General features: G+C 43.2%; 1 protein-coding gene across 3 annotated transcripts in view; it reads right to left on the reverse strand.

Moving 5' to 3' along the window:
* The window catches only part of CEP135 (centrosomal protein 135), a 103068-nt gene that overhangs the window by 40318 nt on the left and 40874 nt on the right, over positions 1-21876 (reverse strand). For all 3 annotated transcript variants that reach the window (XR_014711434.1, XM_084627093.1, XM_084627092.1), the window contains 5 exons: positions 21054-21247; positions 19095-19238; positions 16974-17117; positions 3794-3871; positions 3500-3651 (listed from right to left, as the gene is read on the reverse strand). Coding sequence is in view for 2 of the 3 variants with exons in the window: in XM_084627093.1 (XP_084483219.1) it covers positions 3500-3651; positions 3794-3871; positions 16974-17117; positions 19095-19238; positions 21054-21247 (712 nt within the window). In the remaining variant the exon portion in view is untranslated. The remainder of the gene's footprint in view (positions 1-3499; positions 3652-3793; positions 3872-16973; positions 17118-19094; positions 19239-21053; positions 21248-21876) is intronic.

The raw sequence follows: 21876 nt of genomic DNA on the forward strand, positions 1-21876 counted from the left end.
TTATTGACTCCACAGGAGGCTAAGAGAGTTGGGATACAGAGCCTGGCCCTGTAAAATTATGTCCAGAATCCGGGGAATGGTAATGGGATCTCAAATGGACAGCTTCAACGTGTCCGAGAATCAGTGCTGAAAAAGCCAGGCTACCGTGATCAAAATTAGAACAGCATGATCTTGTCTGAGTTGGCCCAGGACTCTCAGCAGCATAGGGATTGGGGAAAGCATAAATAAGTTTTCCCTTCTAGGAGACCACAAAGGTGTCCAAAATGGACCCTGGGCTGAGACTTGTCCTTGAATAAAACTAGTGACACTTCCTGTTCAGTCAAGTGTTGAACAGGTCCATTTCTGGTATACCAAAAAAATTGACTTTGCTAAATTGGGTCTGAGGGACCATTCATGATCTCCGCTGAATGACCTGCTGAGATGGTCTGCTGGAAAGTTCTGAGATCCAGGAAGATGAGATGCTTTGAGGGTAATCTTGTTCTCGATGCAAAGGGACAGAGCTTCAGTATTTCTTGCCAAAGGGATTTCCCTGTTTGTTGAGGTAAACCATTGCAACAATGTTGTATGTGAGCACTTGTATAGAACAGCCTGCAATATGGGCAGGAACACTTGACAGGCCAGACAAATAACTCAGAGCTACCTGACGTTGATCTGTAGAAAGAGGTCCTGATCAGTCTACAGACCTTGTGTCTGAAAGCTCCCTAGATGTGCTCCCCAACTGAGGAACGAAGCATCTGTGACTAAGGTCACACAAGGCAGAATTGGAGCAAATGGAACTCCACTACATACACTGGCAGGGTCCATTCACCAGTCCAGGCAAGACAGAATAGTTGCAGGAACAGTTGAGTCTGCATTTTGAGTAGATGATGAGAGACACACTTCAACAACTTCTGCAGGACTCTGAGGTGAATTGTGCATGTATTATACGCAAGCTGCCATGTGACCTAGAAGTTTCAGGCAGTTCCTTTCTATTGTACAAAGATATAACTTTAATTCTTTGCAAATGTTGAATATTGCTTGAAATTTGGCCTGAGGCAAATAAGCTCTTCCTGATGTCAAGTCAAGAAGAACTCTTATAAATTCAATTCTCTGTACACGGAGAAGAACTGATTTGTCTTTGTTGATCATCAGGCCAAACAAACAAAACAGGGATCAGATCTTCTCGATGGCTTCCTTCACTTGCTGTCTGGAATGACCTAAGACCAACCAATCATCCAGATATAGACAGACCTGGATTTTTGTCTTCCTGTGATGTGCCGCCCCTACCGACTGCACTTTGTGAAGACTCAGGGGGCTGATAATAGACCAAAAGAACGGAGCATAAACTGATAATGCACACTTGCTACTACAAACCTTAAGGACATTTGGTGACTGTGATGAATGACCATGTGGAAATAGTCACCCTTTAACCCAGGGGCAGTGAACCAATAGTTGAGTTTGGGAATGGATAACAAAAGATAGGGTAAACATATGAAACTTTATCTTTATGTACTTTTTGAGATTTGGCAGTCTAAAATAAGTCTGAGGCCTCGCTTTGACTTGGGGATGAGAAAATGAGAGCTTTATAAGTAGGCTGAGAACATTTTACATCATTAATATTTTCATCATTTAAGAAAAGATTTAAGAAAACAAAGATGTTTTTGTAACTTGCAATTTTTCTGCACACATAATAAAGTAGAAAGTTTAACATACTGAGAAAAAAAAGCCTAATTCAGCACAAGGTGTGGGATGCAAAAGTAATATTTAAATAAACATAAGCTATAACAGGCCCCAAAGAGTCTATTCCTGAGCTTCAGCTGTCTATGTCTCTCCGACTCCCATTCCATCTTCTGGATCCTCCTCCAAATATCCCAACTGCCCTGCCTTCCACATAACATCTTCATTCCCTCCCACATGCCCCGACTACTCCCACAAAGACCATTGCCCAACACACCACATTTTCCTCTTCCACAAAATATCCCCCTTTGCAACATTTAATCTACCCCAGGCCCCTCCTCCCAAGAAAATATCCCAGTTCCACAATTCTACTCAAAACAAGCTCCAGCTCCCCAGTAGTCTCCTTCTGTGTCCGCTGATATACTCCTATTCCCCTCATGGTCCCACATTAACACTTTGTCTACCCCCCACAACCTCTAAGCCCTCCTGTTATTCCAACACAACCTCCAGACACTCAAAGGGAGCTCCCATCCCAGACAAGCCTAAATAGCTCACCATGCTCCTGCTAGCCTCAATAGGCTTAAGGATAGCATGAGGGGACATGAGAAGACTCTGCTCCTGAGCTCCAGATGGCCACAGCTCTAGTATCAGAGGGGTAGCTGTGTTATTCTGTATCCACAAAAACAACAAGGAGTCTGGTGGCACCTTAAAGACTAACAGATTTATTTGGGCATAAGTTTTCATGGGTAAAAACCCCCACTTCTTACAGGTCTAGTGCTGCTCTCCCAATGGTCAATAACATCCCAGCTGCCTCAGCTTGTCTGGGCTCTGCTCCAATGGTAGCAACATTGAAAGCACTACTGCAAACAGGGCCCCAGGCAGTTATCAGAGTATTGACTTATCTTATACTCCAGCTAAATCAGTAGTACCTATAGTGGGAGTATGAGTGTAGTCAAAACAATGACATGAGGGAAATTTTAGAACAATAAGCCTAGTCACTTGTCAATATAGACTGGCTCTCTGGGAGATTAGTAAGTAAGGCCAAATTTGTCAAAACTGCAGACATAAAATTAGATTTCAGTGAAATCTAAAGAGTTACACCAGTCTGAAAGTGGCATAATCCAGGCCCAATGTTCCAGTCTGTGAGGGCTTTCATCTCCACCCTAAGGAAATGCATGTGCAGCATCTGTTAGAAACTTCATTTTCCTCCATGATCATACCTAGGGAACACAGTTGTTGGGAAAAAATGAAATAATTCTGAGGGCAGGAAAATTTTAAGAGATCAACCCTGACTACTGCCTTGTTTATAGACTTGAGATTGGAACTCCAAAGTACAGGCAGAGTAACACACGTAGATGGGGGAAATTACCCCATTATAGAAATTTTAAAACTTTTTTTTTAAAAACTTAACAAATGCGTTTAGTAGCATTTCTTCTCAAATTGCACCTAGCAACCTTCACTATAACTTAGTGAACTTTTCAGTTTTGGTATTTTCGTTACTCTAACTTAGTATAACAAGTGATTGACTCTGTACAAAGATTTTCACAGCTTCAGGAGTTTGTGTCTTTTCGTGTTGGCAATAAGATTATCTTTCATTTGCAATTGGCACTTTAAAAATATTATTATATTTGCTCACTATACAACTACACTGGTAGCCCAAGAGAATCTAGAGTACCTTTTCCTACTAGTGTTTTCTTGTCAGTGCAAGACAAACAATAGCAGGATATTTGAAAAACATTTTATGAAAGTGTTACCATGAGTTATCTATCTCTGTCATGTTAACCTATGACAAAATTGTATGTTAACTGCTATAACTGGACACAAAATTTTAAGCTAAACTTACTGAAGTGAGCATAACTCAGCTTTAAATTGTGAAGAGTTATCAGATGTCTGGGCAAGTTTATAAGACTTTGATTTTAATTCATCTTCCAGAGAGTTTATTCTTTCTTTCAGTACAGAGATTGTACTCTTCAGTTCAAACTGCTGTGTTTCAAACTGTAATTAAAAAAAACAAAACAAAGAAGTTGTGGAATTACAGTGGAATGATTTTACTTAAAAGAAAATATAAGGGTTTTAAAAAGCCACTTGGGTGAGAAAGAACTTCTGTTAGAAGTTTACTCACTAACATGTTACTTACCCCACAAATCGTGTTTTCCAGTTCTGTGATGTTACGCTCCATCTTTGATTTCTCAAAGGCAGTTGCCTCCTGCTGGACCTGACATGGAAAAGAAATACAGAATTACTTGTAACTGTAAGTAATTTTTTAGACTGGAGTATGACTTAAGATGGCGATGCTCTTTGCATAATATAAAGTTCTAAAAGAAAAAAAGCCTTATCTTCATATGTACATAGAATCATAGAATATCAGGGTTGGAAGGGACCCCAGAAGGTCATCTAGTCCAACCCCCTGCTCAAAGCAGGACCAATTCCCAGTTAAATCATCCCAGCCAGGGCTTTGTCAAGCCTGACCTTAAAAACCTCTAAGGAAGGAGATTCTACCACCTCCCTAGGTAACTCATTCCAGTGTTTCACCACCCTCTTAGTGAAAAAGTTTTTCCTAATATCCAATCTAAACCTCCCCCACTGCAACATGATTGGAGCAAAGAACAACGAACTCCAGAGCTTCAAGACCTGAACAAACAATAACATAGGTACAATACGTTTCTCATGATTTTGTGAGATGTCTTTAAATCTCTGTATGATTCAACCATTGGAAGAATTTAACAGAAAAAGTAAATTTCCTTTTCCCTTATGAAATAATCTCTGGTGGGTTGCTATAGAGAGATTACAAAACCAAAGCAATGCCAGATATGGTAAGGTAAGACATCAGAATTAAAAGCTATTTTCTAAAAGGCATTGTCAAGGTTTAAAGTAATTTTTAAAATCTGTTTTCATTTGTTACAAACACAACCTTGGAAGCTTGAAGCTTAAGGTCTGCTTACAAATCAAACTGATCTTTCCCCAGTTCAGCATTGCACCATTATTTGCTGTTAAAGCACCTTTATCTACCTTCTGATTTCTATATATGAGTATTGTGATTTCATTAGACAAGCTTGTGCACTTCCTCAGAAACCTGTGGATAATGGTTCGTACATTTCTCTTTATCAAGAGAGCAGTGGCTCTGGTCTGATTTCCCCTTCTTCACAGACTTGCTTTGTATAAATGGTATACCCAAACCAGACTCCTTCCATCCCTTGCTGCTGCTGCTTTTCTCATTTTGGGGAAGCCACTTGGGACTAAAGAATTGGAAAACATGCCTTACAGTGATTGTTAAGCAAAGAGATTCAAGGAACTCAAAGAAGATAAAGGAGAGAGACTTGGTCACAGTCTATAAGTACCTACATAGGGAACAAATATTTGATAATGGACTCTTCAGTCTAGCAGACAAAGGTATAACATGATCCAACAGCTGGAAGTTGTATAAACTGTTCAGGAAGGACAGACAGGGCAGAAAAGGTGGGGGAGTTGCAGTGTATGTAAGAGAGCAGTATGACTGCTCAGAGCTCCAGTATGAAACTGCTGAAAAACCTGAGTGTCTCTGGATTAAGTTTAGAAGCATGAGCAACAAGGGTGATGTCGTGGTGGGAGTCTGCTATAGACCACCGGATCAGGGGGATGAGGTGGACGAGGCTTTCTTCCGGCAACTAACGGAAGTTACTAGATCGCAGGCCCTGGTTCTCATGGGAGATTTCAATCACCCTGATATCTGCTGGGAGAGCAATACAGCGGTGCACAATCCAAGAAGTTTTTGGAAAGTGTAGGGGACAATTTCCTGGTGCAAATGCTGGAGGAACCAACTAGGAGCAGAGCTGCTCTTGACCTGCTGCTCACAAACCAGGAAGAATTAGTAGAGGAAGCAAAAGTGTATGGGAACCTGGGAGGCAGTGACCATGAGATGGTCGAGTTCAGGATCCTGACACAGGGAAGAAAGGAGAGCAGCAGAATACGGACCCTGGACTTCAGAAAAGCAGATTTTGACAACCTCAGGGAATTGATGGGCAGGATCCCCTGGGAGAATAACATGAGGGGGAAAGGAGTCCAGGAGAGCTGGCTGTATTTTAAAGAATCCTTATTGAGGTTACAGGGACAAACCATCCCGATGTGTAGAAAGAATAGTAAATATGGCAGGCGACCAGCTTGGCTTAACAGCGAAATCCTTGCTGATCTTAAACACAAAAAAGCTTACAAGTGGAAGATTGGACAAAAGACCAGGGAAGAGTATAAATATACTGCTCGGGCATGCAGGAGTGAAATCAGGAAGGCCAAATCACACTTGGAGTTGCAGCTAGCAAGAGATGTTAAGAGTAACAAGAAGGGTTTCTTCAGGTATGTTAGCAACAAGAAGAAAGTCAAGGAACTGTGGGCCTCTTACTGAATGAGGGAGTCAACCTAGTGACGGAGGATGTGGAAAAAGCTAATGTACTCAATGCTTTTTTTGCTTCTGTCTTCACGAACAAGGTCAGCTCCCAGACTGCTGCACTGGGCAGCACAGCATGGGGAGGAGGTGACCAGCCCTCTGTGAAGAAAGAAGTGGTTTGGGACTATTTAGAAAAGTTGGACGAGCACAAGTCCATGGGCCCGGATGTGCTGCATCCGAGAGTGCTAAAGGAGTTGGCGGATGTGATTGCAGAGCCATTGGCCATTATCTTTGAAAACTCATGGCTATCAGAGGAGGTCCCGGATGACTGGAAAAAGGCTAATGTAGTGCCCATCTTTAAAAAAGGAAAGGAGGAGGATCCTGGAAACTACAGGCCAGTCAGCCTCACCTCAGTCCCTGGAAAAGTCATGGAGCAGGTCCTCAAGGAATCAATTCTGAAGCACTTAGAGGAGAGGAAAGTGATCAGGAACAGTCAGCATGGATTCACCAAGGGCAAGTCATGCGTGACTAATCTAATTGCCTTCTAGGACAAGATAAGTGTCTCTGTGGATGAGGGGACAGCAGTGGACGTGTTGTTCCTTGACTTTAGCAAAGCTTTTGACATGGTCTCCCACAGTATTCTTGCCAGTAAGTTAAAGAAGTATGGGCTGGATGAATGGACAATAAGGTGGATAGAAAGCTGGCTAGACTGTCGGGCTCAACGGGTAGTGATCAATGGCTCCATGTCTAGTTGGCAGCCGGTATCAAGCGGAGTACCCCAAGGGTCGGTCCTGGGGCCGGTTTTGTTCAAAATCTTCATTAATGATCTGGAAGATGGTGTGGATTGCACCCTCAGCAAGTTTGCCGATGACACTAAACTGGGAGGAGACGTAAATACGCTGAAGGGTAGGGATAGGATACAAAGGGACCTAGACAAATTGGAGGATTGGGCCAAAAGAAATCTGATGAGGTTCAACAAGGACAAGTGCAGAGTCCTGCACTTAGGACGGAAGAATCCCATGCACCGCTACAGACTAGGGACTGAATGGCTCGGCAGCCGTTCTGCAGAAAAGGATCTAGGGGTTACAGTGGACGAGAAGCTGGATATAAGTCAACAGTGTGCCGTTGTTGCCAAGAAGGCCAATGGCATTTTGGGATGTATAAGTAGGGGCATTGCCAGCACATCGAGGGACGTGATCGTTCCCCTCTATTCGACATTGGTGAGGCCTCATCTGGAGTACTGTGTCCAGTTTTGGGCCCCACACTACAAGAAGGATGTGGAAAAATTGGAAAACGTCCAGCAGAGGGCAACAAAAATGATCAGGGGACTGGAACACATGAGTTATGAGGAGAGGCTGAGGGATTGTTTAGTCTACGGAAGAGAAGAATGAGGGGGGATTTGATAGCTGCTTTCAACTACCTGAAAGGGTGTTCCAAGGAGGATGGCTCTAGACTGTTCTCAGTGGTAGCAGATGGCAGAACAAGGAACAATGGTCTCAAGTTGCAGTGGGCGAGGTTTAGATTGGATATTAGGAAAAACTTTTTCACTAGGAGGGTGGTGAAACACTGGAATGCGTTACCTAGGGAGGTGGTAGAATCTCCTTCCTTAGAAGTTTTTAAGGTCAGGCTTGACAAAGCCCTGGCTGGGATGATTTAATTGGGAATTGGTCCTGCTTTGAGCAGGGGGTTGGACTAGATGACCTCCTGAGGTCCCTTCCAACCCTGATATTCTATGATTCTATGAAGCTAGAAAAATTCAGACTAGAAATAAGGTGCAAATTTTTAACAGAGAGGGTAATTAATCATTGGAACAATGTAACCCCAGCTTGTGGTGGATTCTCTATCAATGGCAATTTTTAAATCAGGACTTGATGGTTTTCTAAAGGATATGCTCTAGTTCAAACAGGTATTAGTTCAGGGAAGTTCTATGGCCTGTGTTATGAAGGTCAGCCTAAACTATCACAGTGGTCCCTTCTGGCCTTCAAATTTATGGCTACGTCTACACTACGAGCTAGGGGTTTGAGTCCCCTGCTTGAGTACACATCCCTGCACTAGCTCTCATCAAGGTAGCATGAGTATATATAGCAGCGTAGCCACACTAGCATGGGTAGCGGTAGTGGAGGCATAGATGAGCCATTCCAAGTACTTACCTACTGGTTTTGGGTGGGTTTGTACTCGGCATGACTCAGCCATGCCTTTCCAGTCACTACCAGTAATGCTGTAGCTGCACCGCTGTTATCAAGCTAGTGTAAGTATGTGTACACAAGCAGGGGAAATTACACCCCTACTTCGTAGGGTAGACATAACCTATGAATCTAAAGGGGTTGAGGTGAGAGGAGATCTAGCTCCCCCATGCCAGGTGAGGCAGTGCATCACTGTGGTATCATCTGTGACTACATGAATCATCAGGTACTCAATTAGGGATAGGAAAGCCATATTAGCACAACCCTGAGCTCCAGAATGTTTAAGAGGAGGGTGGTCTCAAGAGACTACCCTCTCTCCTGTACCTTCTATTGATATATGTGGTCTCCAGTTGAGAAGGGATTATGTTAACTTGAACTGGTATATATGATATGATATGTTGTTATAGGATAACTGATGCTAAGTGAAATTGTACTGTGGGGTATGTTGTTGGATGAACACCAAAATAACATACGGTGCTGGGTGTATAGACGCTTGGACTTTTGGATGGAAACACCACCTGGTCCGTTTGTTTGTTTGGAACTTTGGGAGTTTTGAATTTGAAGGGCTGTTGGTTAGCTCCTGAGATGGGGAGCAGGATCATATAGGGGGTCAGAGAACTATATTGTGATCAGGAAGAGAAGCACTACTGGGCTCTCATAAAATTAGGCTTTCCTTTTAAAAGGCAGAAGTAGAAGGAATACTGAAAGCAGTTGCTGTTTATGATATGGTTACTCTAGTTAAATAAAAGTATACCGGTTTTTCAAACTCAAAGTCCCAGGCATAGTAAATCAGTGGGTGACTGAAGAGATCTGCAGGGTCCTTGAAACAGAGTTAGGCAAAGCAGCCAGAATTGCCCAATATTCACAGGAAAGTGTTCTGAGAGGAAGCTTAGAGGGATTACTAGTAATCCAGAAACACCAGTTTTGAACAAGGTGTATGCCCAGGAAGGGGAAGGTTGTGACAATTTCCCACCCTAGAATAAAGGCATTCAAGACAAGAGTCTTTGTTGGTGGTGTTTGTGAAAAGGACTTTCTGCTGCATACCTGGGTTGGATCTGTCTGCCAGTTTAAAGAAGAAAGACTTCCAGAGGGACTACAAACACGTACCTCTTCCTGTGTCTGTTTGGCAGATATGCAGATCGCATTCACCCTCAGATAAAGTCTGGCATGCTGGATGACCTACATGCACACTGACATATGCCTCCATAGTTTGAGGCAGGAACTCACTCCTGAGTGCTGGGGTGGGACCAGAGTTGATTGATGAAGTTTATCATAGTCTGAAACCTCTTTTGAGGGAGGTTTGTTCATGCTGACTTTTAATTTAACAGTGCCCTGGGTTGAGGTCAGTGTCTATTTTTACCTGATGACTCTGAGCCCCAGGGTGGGATATCTTCTGAAGTGAATCTGTCACGTGCTGAAGGGGATTTCCCTCGCACCAGCCAGTCATACAGGTAGGGGCATATCTGGATTCTTGGTGATCTTAAATGCATGGCCACCACAGCTAGGACCTTGGTAAATACTTGTGGTGCTGTGGAGAGGCTGAAAGGTAGAACTCTGTATTGATAATGTGAGGTTCCTACCAGAAGCCACTAATACTTCCTGTGACCTGGATGCATAGAAATGTGGAAGTAGGTTTGGACGTTCAAGAACCACAAACCAGATCATGGGGCTGAGAGACAGAGCAATGAATGAAGGCACTGAAGATTGAGGATGAGTCTCCACCCTCTGTCCTCTTTGGGAATAGGAAGTAAGTGGAAACAGAATCCCTTGCCCCTTAACTCCTGAGGCACCTCCTCCACTGTTCCCAATTGTACCATGGAGTTTTGTCTCTTGCTTCAACAGATTCTAATGAGAAGGGTCCCTGAAGAGAGATCAGGAGAAAGGTGTCTTTCTGATGATCTTAGAGATCCACTGGTCTGAGATTATCCCTGACCGCGCCTCTCAGTAAAGGACAGGTGAGTGTCAAAGAAGGGATGGAAAAAGAAGGGTCCACAGATGGTCTGGCACAACTCTCGCCTTGTACATCTAAACTGATGTTTTCTTGAAGCCCTGGATTGTGGGACAATTGAGGAGGAGGCAGAAGGTCATCCACCACAGATTTGCTGTCTCTTCCCCAGGGGCTACAAGGATTACTATTGCAAGTAATAGTGGGGCTGTTGCCTCTGCCTGTATTGCTGTAGCTATTATCTGGGAAACTTCCTCTTAGGGGGCAGAACTTATAGGCCCAGGAATCTCACTGAATCCCTTGACTATTAAGGTGTGTAGGGTGTTGTCCATGACGATGTTGAGCTCATTGCCCCATAGAGGAGGTCCTCAATAGTAACCTGGACTTCATGTGGAATTCCTGATGCCTGCAACTAAAAAGACCTCCTCACAGCTACAGCAGTGGCTGTTTATCTGAGAGCCATATCAACTGTGTTAATTGCTGCTCAGCGTACTGTCAGGGCTGGAAGCTACCATAAGACATTTTATTTTCTCCAGGTAATCTATGAAGAGCTTGTCCTTAAAATTACAGGCAGTTTGTCCGACATCATGAAGCTATATTTGGATAGTTGCACCTTGTAATTCATTATTTTCACTTGGAGGATTGGTGAAGAGTAAGCTTTCCTCCCAAAGATGTCAAACCTTTGCCTGGTCTTGCTTGTCTCATGGACTGCCTGAACTACAACAATACTTGGAGAGGACATTGGTAAAAGTACTTGAATCCCTTTTCATGGACCTAATTCCTCCTCTGTCTGTCCCCTTTGATGTACTCACAATAGGTTCTGGTGTGTGCCAGATAAACTTAGCTGGCTTTGGCATGGTGAGTTGTCTCAACAAGAAAGGTTGTAGGATATCCAGCAATTTGTGCTGCTTCTCCTGGATGACTGCCAAGGAGATGTTCAATGTCTCTGCCACGTGACAGAGAAAGTCCTAAAAGACCTTCAGCTCTTCTACCAAGGCAGATGACAGAGGGTTGACCACTTCATCTGGCAAGGAGGATGAAATGGCGGGGATGGAGTATTTAAGGAAAGTGCTTGTGCGACTGTATTCCTCCTTTCCCAATACCAATCGGGGTTGAGCTGAAACAGATGGAAGTTGTTTCTTTGGTATGGGGGATCTGGTTCTGAAAGCCGCAGTTTGAGCCAATTTTTTGGAGTATGGATTTACTCTTCAAGGGATCAGTATGCCATGGTTGGCATGAGTAGTGTGGAGGACACACAGGTGGTACCCTACGTGACCCAGATGACCTTCCAATTACCCTGATAGATCCTGACAGTGCTTCTTCTCCAACTCCCACTGCACCAGCCAATGAGGTGAGGGGTGGCGCTCCTCAGTTGAAGGGGGAGGGATCACTGTACACTGCTCCCCCATCTGCCTAACCCCTGTGCATGCAGACCCCCTCATACCCAGACCCTCCTGCCAAGCCTCACACCCCTGCACTTGGACCACCCCAACAAGCCACCCGCATCTGGATCCCCACCCCACTAAGCCCCACTCCCCCAGCATCTGGACCCCCCCAACTATGCCCCCCACAACCAGACCCCCCCCTTCCAAACTCTATTCCCCCACATCCAGACTCCCCACCCCCAGTTGAGCCCCAACCACCTTCACCTGGACCCTCTGCAGAGTCCCTTACTGTTGCACCCAGAACCCTCCAACAAGCCCCTGTGCATCCAGATCTCCCACTGAGCTGCCTGAACCCAGACTGCCCCACTCAGAATCCTCTCAACCCATACCTGCATCCCCCCATACTAAGCCTCTCCACACTTGGATCCTGCCTTGATAAGCCTGCCTGCCCATACCTGGTGCACCTGGCAAGGAGGGCAGGGCCCTGGGGTTTTTCTGGAGCAGGCCCAATCCTTGCACTGTCAGGGCTGGGTGCAGCCTTTCTGCTGAGTCCATGTCCCGGGGGGGTGGGGGAGAGGTGGCGGGTTGAAGCTGCACAGTGATCTCGCACCTCTGTGAAGCCAGTGACCTGTGCTCCCTAATGCCATGCTGGAGGCTCCACATTTATTTGACAAATAAGATTTGCAGAAGTTTGCAGAATTTTAAAATATTATGTGCAGCATTTTTAATTTTTTGGTTCAGAATGCCCCCAGGAGTATCAACATGTACCATGCCTGCAGCTGTGCTTACCCTGCTTCTGCTTCCAAACCTTGGTCCAGCCTGGTTCCAGGCCCTGCTTCTTCCCAGTTCCTGTCCTGTTCCAGCCTTGTTTCTGAACCTGCTCCTGTTCCTCTCCGGCTTCCAACTTCGATCCTCTGCTTCACTTCTGGCTTATGTGTCTAGTTTACCTTCTGGCTCTGACATTTAGCTTCTGTCTCTCTGGTACTGATCCTCGGCTCCCCCTCCAGCTCTGGCATTCGGCTTCTGTCCCTCTGACCCTCAGCTTGTTCCTGGACTCTGCTCCCCTGGACCAAGCTCTAACTGATTGGCTGGACTCTTATTTCAACCATTAGTCCTGACTGCCCAGACCCCAGTCAGTTACAGTTTGAACAGCCCAATACATAGATGAGGCCCACCTCACCGACATAGACCCCACTCAGGCCAATTTTTCCCTGGTGGAATTGGTGGATGGGCCAATGCAAGCACAAGTGTTCACCCTGCAGAAAACAGCCCTACAAGCCCAGGATCCACCCTGGCTCCAGCCTCCCAAGAGCCAAAGGTCCCACTTCCAGACAAGTTTAATGATGATTGTGGTCAGTTTTGAGATTTCCAAAATAATGCCAGCTCCTCCTCTTGCTAAGGCTTCACCCTTTAGCCTTTTACTGTAAGCTCACACCAGTGCCACAAAACAATGACATCCTTGATAAAAAGCTACTGGCCAACAAAGCAGCCTTCAAGGAATGGCGGCATCTCCTGGAGAATGTCAGGTTTCCAATCCAAGTCCTCACTGATCACAAGAACCTGGAATTCCTGAAGAAGGCTTGGCACCTAAAACAGTAACAGGCCCACTGGTCCCTCTTCTTTATTTGGTTTGACGGCATGGTGACCTACCGTCACAGAACCAGGAATGCAAAGAAAGGTGTATTATCCCAGAATGGGGAGTACGGTGAACTTGACCAAGGGGTTTCATCCATGATCCTCAAACCGTCAAATTTCATTTTGAGTACCACTGTCCATAATCTGCTACCCTCCATGTGTTCTCTGCTGCCTAACGATCCCTTCACAATTCAGATCCACAAAGCCCTGGACAATGCTACCACCCAGATTGCCTTTCTGTATCATAAGGGGCACATCTACATACCCAGTGGTTCACCCAGGCTGCAAGTTCTACAAATCAGTCATGATCCTCTTCTGGCAGGTCACTTTGGTCAATTCAACACCCAAGCCCTCAAGGAGTTTCTGGTGGCTGGCCCTGCACACTTCAACAGCAACTTATATCTGGTCCTGTAACCTCTGTGCCCAGATCAAAATCCCATGTGAAACTACTCTTCAGCCCTTTTCCATTCCGCCTCAGTCTTGGGCCATTGTGTTGATGGACTTCATCATGGAACATCCGCCCTCCCAAGGATTCTAGTGGTCATTGATCTCCTGACAAAGATGGCACATTTTATACTGTGTCACAGCCTCCCCACTGCCCACAAAATAGCCCATCTGTTTGAAGACAATAACTTTCACTTTCATGGGTTGCCCACAAGCATAGTATCTGACCGGGGGTCACAGTTTATTGCCTGCTTTTGATGGAAATTTCTGTGCCTCCGGACCATTCAACCTTGTACCTCAACCGTTTACTACCCTAGTACCAACAGTCAGGCAGAGAGAGTCAATCAAGTCCTCGAGCAGTACCTAAGCTGCTTCCTAAATTACCACCAGGATGACTGGTTGGCATTCATTCCCCATGTTGAATTCACCTTCAACTCCACCCATACTGCACCTCAGAAGACCCCCACTTAATAAATTATGGGTTCCACCTTTGGCAGCACCCTGAAATCCCCTTGCCTTACCCTTAACAGCCATCGCTGACCTTACTGTGCACATTAACCAAGTACATCAAGAATTCAGGCACCAGTTAAAAGAGGCTAAGACAGTGTACAAGCACCATGCCATTAGCCAGCTGATACCATCAGCCAACCCCCAATCTCATGAAAGGGGATAGGGTTTGATTGACTGCCCAAAACCTGCAATATAGCCGTCCATCCATGAAGCTGGACCACAAGTACTTGTGGCCATTTGAGAACACAGAACAACTTAACCAAGTAATCTTTCGATTACAGCTGCCAGAATTGCTTCAGATCCACCCCATGTTCTACATCTCCCTCTTGAAACCTTTATCCAGAATTTCTGCCCGCGCTACACTCCTCCTCCTCCGTCAATAATTGAGAAGGGCCAACAGGAACATGTGAACCAGCAGATTCTGGACTCTCACTGAGTCTGCGGAAGACTCCAGTATCTGATTGACTGGGAGGGATAAGTCCTGGAGGAGCAGACAAGAAGCTGTGGAACATGTCCAGATCCCAGACCTCCTGTGTGCCTTCCTGCCTAACCAAAGAAACACAGCCCCAGCATTCCTAGGAAGTGACCCTGAATGAAGGGGGTGCTGTCAGGGGTCAGACCAACCACTGGCCTGCTCCCTGACTAACTTCACTGCTAGGCAACCAATGAGTCTAGCTGCACTGCCTTGGAACTGACAGAGTAGCCAAATCACCTGACTGGCTGCTGGTTTAGCAACCCTGCTCATAAGCCTGGCACCCAGAGCAGATCTGCAGTTCCTCAACATGTACTATGCCCACAGCTGCACTTGTCCTGCTCCAGCCTGCTTCCAGGCCCTACTCCAGACTTGTTTCCATATCTACTCCACCTACTACCCACTCTGGCTCCAGCCTCCCTTCCCTCCAACTTCTGACGTCAAACCTCACCTATGGCTCTGGCATTCAGCTTCTGTCTCTCCAGTATCTCCAGGGGCCTGTGGGGGCGGGGGAGAGCAACAACAGGCACTCCATGATTTGTGTGTGTGTGTGTAGATGCTCTCTGGCCGCCAACCAATGCCTTATTTCAGCCCTGGCACCTATTGGCTTGGCAGATCATCCTCTGCAGCCCCCTAGGGGGCTGAGGGGGGGATGGGGGAGGGAAAGAGGAGCAATGACAGCAGGCATTCTGTGACTCAGGTCACTTTTCCCAGGTGGGCACAGGAGGGAGGTGCAAGGGTTAGGGGAGCAGAAGAGGGGTGTTCTCCAGTTACCCAGCCAATGATTAATTTGTGCCGTAACAGGTCAGTTGGAGAGGGAGACAGCTGCTTCTGCAAAGTCAGGAAGCCAGACTGACTTACTTTGCAGAAGCAGCTGCCTCCCTCTCCAATTGACCTGATATGACAATGAAGTTGGGAGAAGTTTCCTACATTGCTTGGCTGCTTAAACTACAGATAGGAGCATAGGGGATTTTCCTGCCTGTCTTGATCCATCCACCTCCCCTTTCTCTGTATACAGGGAGAGAGGGAATATAGGGCTGGAAGGTGGGGAAGCAGCCTCACAGGCTATGAACTACAGACAGCTGCTTCCCTGCCTTTGAGCTCCTGTATTTAGAACCCTGTGCGGATACAAAAAGTTGTATCCGCATCGATCCGCAAACATGGTCCATGGATATAAAACAGAAATCCACATATTTGCAGGGCCTACCGGTCATTGCTCTTTACCTGAGATAAATAAAAAGCCAAGAGGCAAAGAAAACCTATCAAAAAGTTTAACCACCAAAAATTGAAAACTTTGCAGACTAACTGGTTTCTTGCTAAGCAAGGAACAAGGATACCATAGGATTCTGTCTTGCAGCAACAGGTGATAAGAAAGAACCAAGCATGGGTTGTAGTCGTACCATCCTTTGTCTCTTCCGCTGTGGGAAGCAGGAGGGTCATGCAAAGTGCAGGCCAACCTCCCAGACACTGCCATTTTAAAGATTCCATTCTTGCACCAAGATTGGAATCTATATGAACAATTACTCAAAAAAAAAAAAAAAACCTTAGCTCTAAGTATAATATCAAGTTAGAAATGTTTCCACATAGAAGTGAAATCCTGGTTCTATTTAAGTCAATGGTAAAACTCCTATTGGCATCAATGGGGCCAAGATTTCACTTTTGGTGTTCATAGTGACAGGTTGCAAGGCAAAACACACAAAGAATATCATATTGAAGTAAACAAAACATTATAATGAACTAAAGCTTCAGAATGTTCACAGTGAATCTAAACACTAGACATTAAATGATTAAATCGGCTCTAATGTTTAGCCCCAAGCTAGCAAATAAAATACCAGAAAGGATATACTTTATTTACATATCTGTGGAGCAGTTTTTAATATCTAGTATTTACAGAGCCCCTTCTGCGACACTGCTTTTGTAGCTGTATTTCCATGTCCAGTGCTTAAAATAACTTGAGGCTTAACCAAAAAAAACAAAAAAAAACCCCCAACATTACTGAGCATAGGTTTAATGCTTTTTTTGCACCAATAAAATGAAACATGCAAGAGTAATTGAAACATTATATCCATATATTTATTGCACAGATACATACTGATCCTATGCATAGTTTCTCCTGACAAATGCATTCTTTGATGTATAAGATGATCATTTTACAAGCGCAATATTTTAAAATGTTGAATTTCCAGAAAGCTCATTAATTCTGCACAGACTATACAAGCGATCTAGTGGTGGTGTTCAGTAGAGAAGAAAATTGAAGTTGTATGCTCTTAGTTATAATTATGACTGCATAAATAAGCAACAAATTATAAATCCCTCTCAGAATTCATAAGAGTAGATATTCTCAGATTAACATAAAAAGCATTAATTTATATTAACACATGCTCACCTTTAGTTTCTCCTTTAGACTTTCTTTTTCTGCCATCATTCTTCTGAAGTCAGCTAATGCAATGTCTCTTTCCTCTTCCACATGACTTTGAGAAACTAAAGTATGCTTTGCCTCTCTTCTTAACCTATTTAATTCATCCTGAGACTTTAAAAGAGTACTGCTTAGTAGTAGTCATACATTCAAAATAGTACATTGTATATAATGTTAAGAAAAATGACAAACTGATTTTTAGCATTCTGATTACACTAGATATACTGCATTTCTTTCTAGTTGTTTCCTAGACATCCAGAAAATGCTCCTTAAGTCGTACAAAGGCAAAGAATTCTTGATTTTCCCAACATACACTTAATGCTTTTTCTTTCTTACTTCTTCCTTATGTCCAACCCCCCTTCTATTCTCATTCATTACTTCCTACTCCTTCCTTTCCTGCTTCTATCCTCCCATCCCCTTCTCATGAATTCTACCTCTCCCTTATCTTCCTAACCTTTCTATTTCCAAATTCCAAGTACAGTATGTACATCTTAACTAATTACTTTTCAAAAGGAAAAGAGTTGTGAATTAGAAGTTACAATATACTATATGTAACTGTAGAAGCATCATTTGAAAGTGTTCTAAAATATATGTCGCTTCAAAAATTTCCTAAAAGGTCATATATTTGAGGGCATAAGATTCTAAAGTTAGCATTCTTTTGAGGATGCTAACCCATAGAGTACCATAGCATAAATATGAGTCAACAGTGTAACACTGTTGCAAAAAAAGCGAACATCATTCTGGGATGTATTAGCACCAGTGTTGTAAGCAAGACATGAGAAGTAATTCTTCCGCTCTACTCCACGCTGATTAGGCCACAACTGGATTTTTGTGTCCAGTTCTGGGCGCCATATTTCAGGAAAGATGTGGACAAATTGGAGAAAGTCCAGAGAAGAGCAACAAAAATGATTAAAGGTCTAGACAACATGACCTATGAGGGAAGATTGAAAAAATTGTGTTTGTTTAGTCTGGAGAAGAGAAGACTGAGAGGGGACATGATAACAGTTTTAAAGTACATAAAAGGTTGTTACAAGGAGGAGGGAGAAGAATTGCTCTTCTTAACCTCTGAGGATAGGACAAGAAGCAATAGGCTTAAATTGCAGCAAGCGAGGTTTAGGTTGGACATTAGGTAAAACTTCCTAACTGTCAGGGTGGTTAAGCACCGGAATAAATTGCCTAGAGAGGTTGTGGAATCTCCATCATTGGAGATTTTTAAGAGCAGGTTAGACAAATACCTGTCAGGAATGGTCTAGACAATACTTAGTCCTGCCATGAATGCAGGGAACTGGACTAGATGACCTCTCAAGGTCCCTTCCAGTCGTATGATTCTATAAAACAGCTAAAGCTGTAAAACTGGATTTAAAATATTAGGTGACTTCAGGCTTGTCTACACTGCCCTGCAGTTTGGACTATACAGGGCATGAACAGCAGTGCGCACCAAAAGTGCTGTGTTCTAATTTCCTCATGTGGACTCGGCCGGCACGAACTAAAAGGTTCCTAATTCACGTTAACATAGTCCTGTTTGAGAACTATGATGCTAACAAGATTGGGAACCTTTCAGTTTGCTCCCACGGCGCCTACACAGGGGAGTTACAGCACAGAACTTTGGTGTGCACTGCTGTTCACACCCCTGTAGTCCGAACAACAGAGAAGTATAGACATAGCCTTAGTTTACATATTAACTTGTGACACTAATAAACCAGATTACAATTTTAACTCCTATCTACCTAATTTAAGATTTTCTACAACACTCCTCACTGTGGTATCTAAATTAGATATAAATTAGATTTGCACAGCAAATACCCTAACTGAATTCAGGAAGACACAGTAGCCACTACTAGAATTTCTTTGAAGTTACCAATTTATTACAAAGCAATAAAATCAGGAATTACCCAATTAACAAATAATCCTAAATTTGCAATCCTACTACAGTAGTTATAGCTTGGTTGGGCTATGCTCCTAGGCTCCCACCATGTTGAGGCCCCAAATCCCTCAATCCCCGCTTTTTTTTTTTTTTTTTTAAATAAACAGTACTATGAAGTGTTAGTCAATGAATTTAATGGCAACTAGATCATGCCCTTAATTTCTTACTTGTTCATAAAGGACATTTAATTTGTCTCTTTCCGCAGTCAGTAATTTGACATTGGATTGAATTTCTATCATGTGTTTTTCAAATCTATCCAACATAGATTGTAGTTCATCTCTTTCCCTCGTGATCAACTTCACATTTTCACTCTGCAAAGTAAATCAGAAAATACTAAATATATATTTAGTAGATAACATTATTAGTAACATCCGTAAAATATATATTTCTAGGCAAAAGTCAGCAAAATGGAGCCCCAATCCCGATTCGGTTTCTATGCTTTACTGTAAATACCAAACAAGGAACAGTTTTTCCAAAACCTGACAAAACATGTAGGGTATGTCTATACAGAAATTAGACAACTGACTCAGGCTAAGGGGCTCAGGCTAAAGGGCTGTTTAACTGTGGTGTAGACGTTCGGGCTTGGGCTGCAGTCCAAGTCCAAAGTCTACACTGCAATTAGACAGTCCCTTAGCCCAAGCCCAAATCATCTGGCACAGGCCAGCTGTAGATTTTTAATTGTTGTATAGACATACCTGCATGTCAGGGTACCTTAGATACTCAGATAGACATACCCTTAGATCTCTCTTGCTTCTTTCCTCTTTAATTTGAAATAAAGATCTTTTTCTACAGATTGAGCAATAATGGAAGACTTAAAAAATGTCAAGAGTAAAAGAAGGAAATTAAGTCTACTATTTCAGAGTGGTAGCTACGTTAGTCTGTATCAGCAAAAATAACAAGGAGTCCTTGTGGCACCTTAGAGACTAACAAATTTATTTGGGCATAAGCTTTTGTGGGCTAAAACCCACTTCATCAGATGCACAGAGTGAAAAATACAGTAAACAGTATATATATTACAGCACATGAAAAGATGGGAGTTGCCTTACCAAGTGGGGGGTCAGTGAGAATGAGGCCAATTCAATCAAGGTGGAAGTGGCCTATTCTCAACAGTTGACAAGAAGGGGTGTATATCAACAGAAGGAAAACTACTTTTTGTAGTGATAACGAGGCCAAATCAATCAAGGTGGACGTCCCCCATTCCCAACAGTTGACAAGAAGGTATGAGTATCAACAGAGGGAAAAAAGAAAAGGAGTACTTGTGGCACCTTAGAGACTAACCAATTTATTTGAGCATGAGGTTTCGTGAGCTACAGCTCACTTCATCGGATGCATACCGTGGAAACTGCAGCAGACAATATATACACAGAGACCATGAAACAATACCTCCTTCCACCCCACTGTCCTGCTAGTAATAGCTTATCTAAAGTGATCATCAAGTTGGGCCATTTCCAGCACAAATCCAGGTTTTCTCACGCTCCACACCCCCCTACACACAAACTCACTCTCCTGCTGGTAATAGCCCATCCAAAGTGACAACTCTCTTCACAATGTGCATGATAATCAAGGTGGGCCATTTCCTGCACAAATCCAGGTTCTCTCATCCCCCTCCAAAAACCACACACACAAACTCACTATCCTGCTGGTAATAGCTCTCCAAAGTGACCACTCTCCCTACAATGTGCATGATAATCAAGGTGGGCCATTTCCAGCACAAATCCAGGTTTTCTCACCCCCCCACCCCACCCCATGCACACACAAACTGTATATAATGTATATAATGTCTGCTGCAGTTTCCACGGTATGCATCCGATGAAGTGAGCTGTAGCTCACGAAAGCTCATGCTCAAATAAATTGGTTAGTCTCTAAGGTGCCACAAGTACTCCTTTTCTTTTTGCGAATACAGACTAACACGGCTGTTACTCTGAAACAGAGGGAAAATTACTATAATGGTTCACAGTTACTTATTGTTCATGTTGTGAATATAATTTAAAAAGACAATTAGGATAAATAATTTTCTGCAGTTAATATTTAGATTATATTTTATCACTTCTTGAATTGAAGTGATATATTTCCAGCAACAGATCTACATTGCTGTTTCCACCATTCATTAATAAAGGGAGCGTTACCTTTTCTGGAGATCTACGGCATGGGCTAGCTCTTCGTTTTATCATCTTTTGAAGATATTCTAGCTCTCTTTTATAGTAATCCCTGTCTTCTTCTAAAGTCTTCACAAATGCATCTAGTCGAGAAGGTGACTTGTCTCCAAAAGCTATACCATATTCTAACCTCATTCTCTCTACTTCTAAGACAAGTTCTCGTTCTGCAGAGAAAAGCAACCAAGAAATAACAAAACTAGTGTATATATGAAGAAGAGACTATTTTAAGGAATGCACACTCAAGTTACAACAACAATTACTAAATATTACAACAAAATAGGATCATGAAGATAGAATACATTTTATTATTGACAAAACTAGAGTTAAATGTATTTGCCTATTATATACGAGTTAGAAGTTTTAGAAGTATTTCTAATATATTACAACTAGAAAGGTATGCAACAAAATCACACACACAGATGCACACACAAAAAATAAAATAAATAGAACAATAGCCACCATCAGTATACTGCAGTTCCATAACAATTTATTTTGCATTAACAATTAGAGTATACTATTCAGGACAGACATGTACCATCTACACGGTTAATAAGATTAGCACAAATAAAGCCTAAAATCACTATCGAACTCTGTACACCCCTCATGCAGAAAAAAATGCAGCTGTAGGTAAATTATATCATGCATGCACAGTTTCAGTGCTGGAATATTTTGATGGAAAACCTTAAGCCTTCATACAATTATTTTTATTCCAAATATAAACAGGATCCTGATTTAGTGTTATTACCACTTACAGACAAATATATTTAAGATTTTATTATTTTTAAAAAACAAC

Source organism: Lepidochelys olivacea (assembly GCF_965140295.1).
Source record: "Lepidochelys olivacea isolate rLepOli2 genome assembly, chromosome: 4".
Lineage (NCBI taxonomy): Eukaryota > Metazoa > Chordata > Testudines > Cheloniidae > Lepidochelys > Lepidochelys olivacea.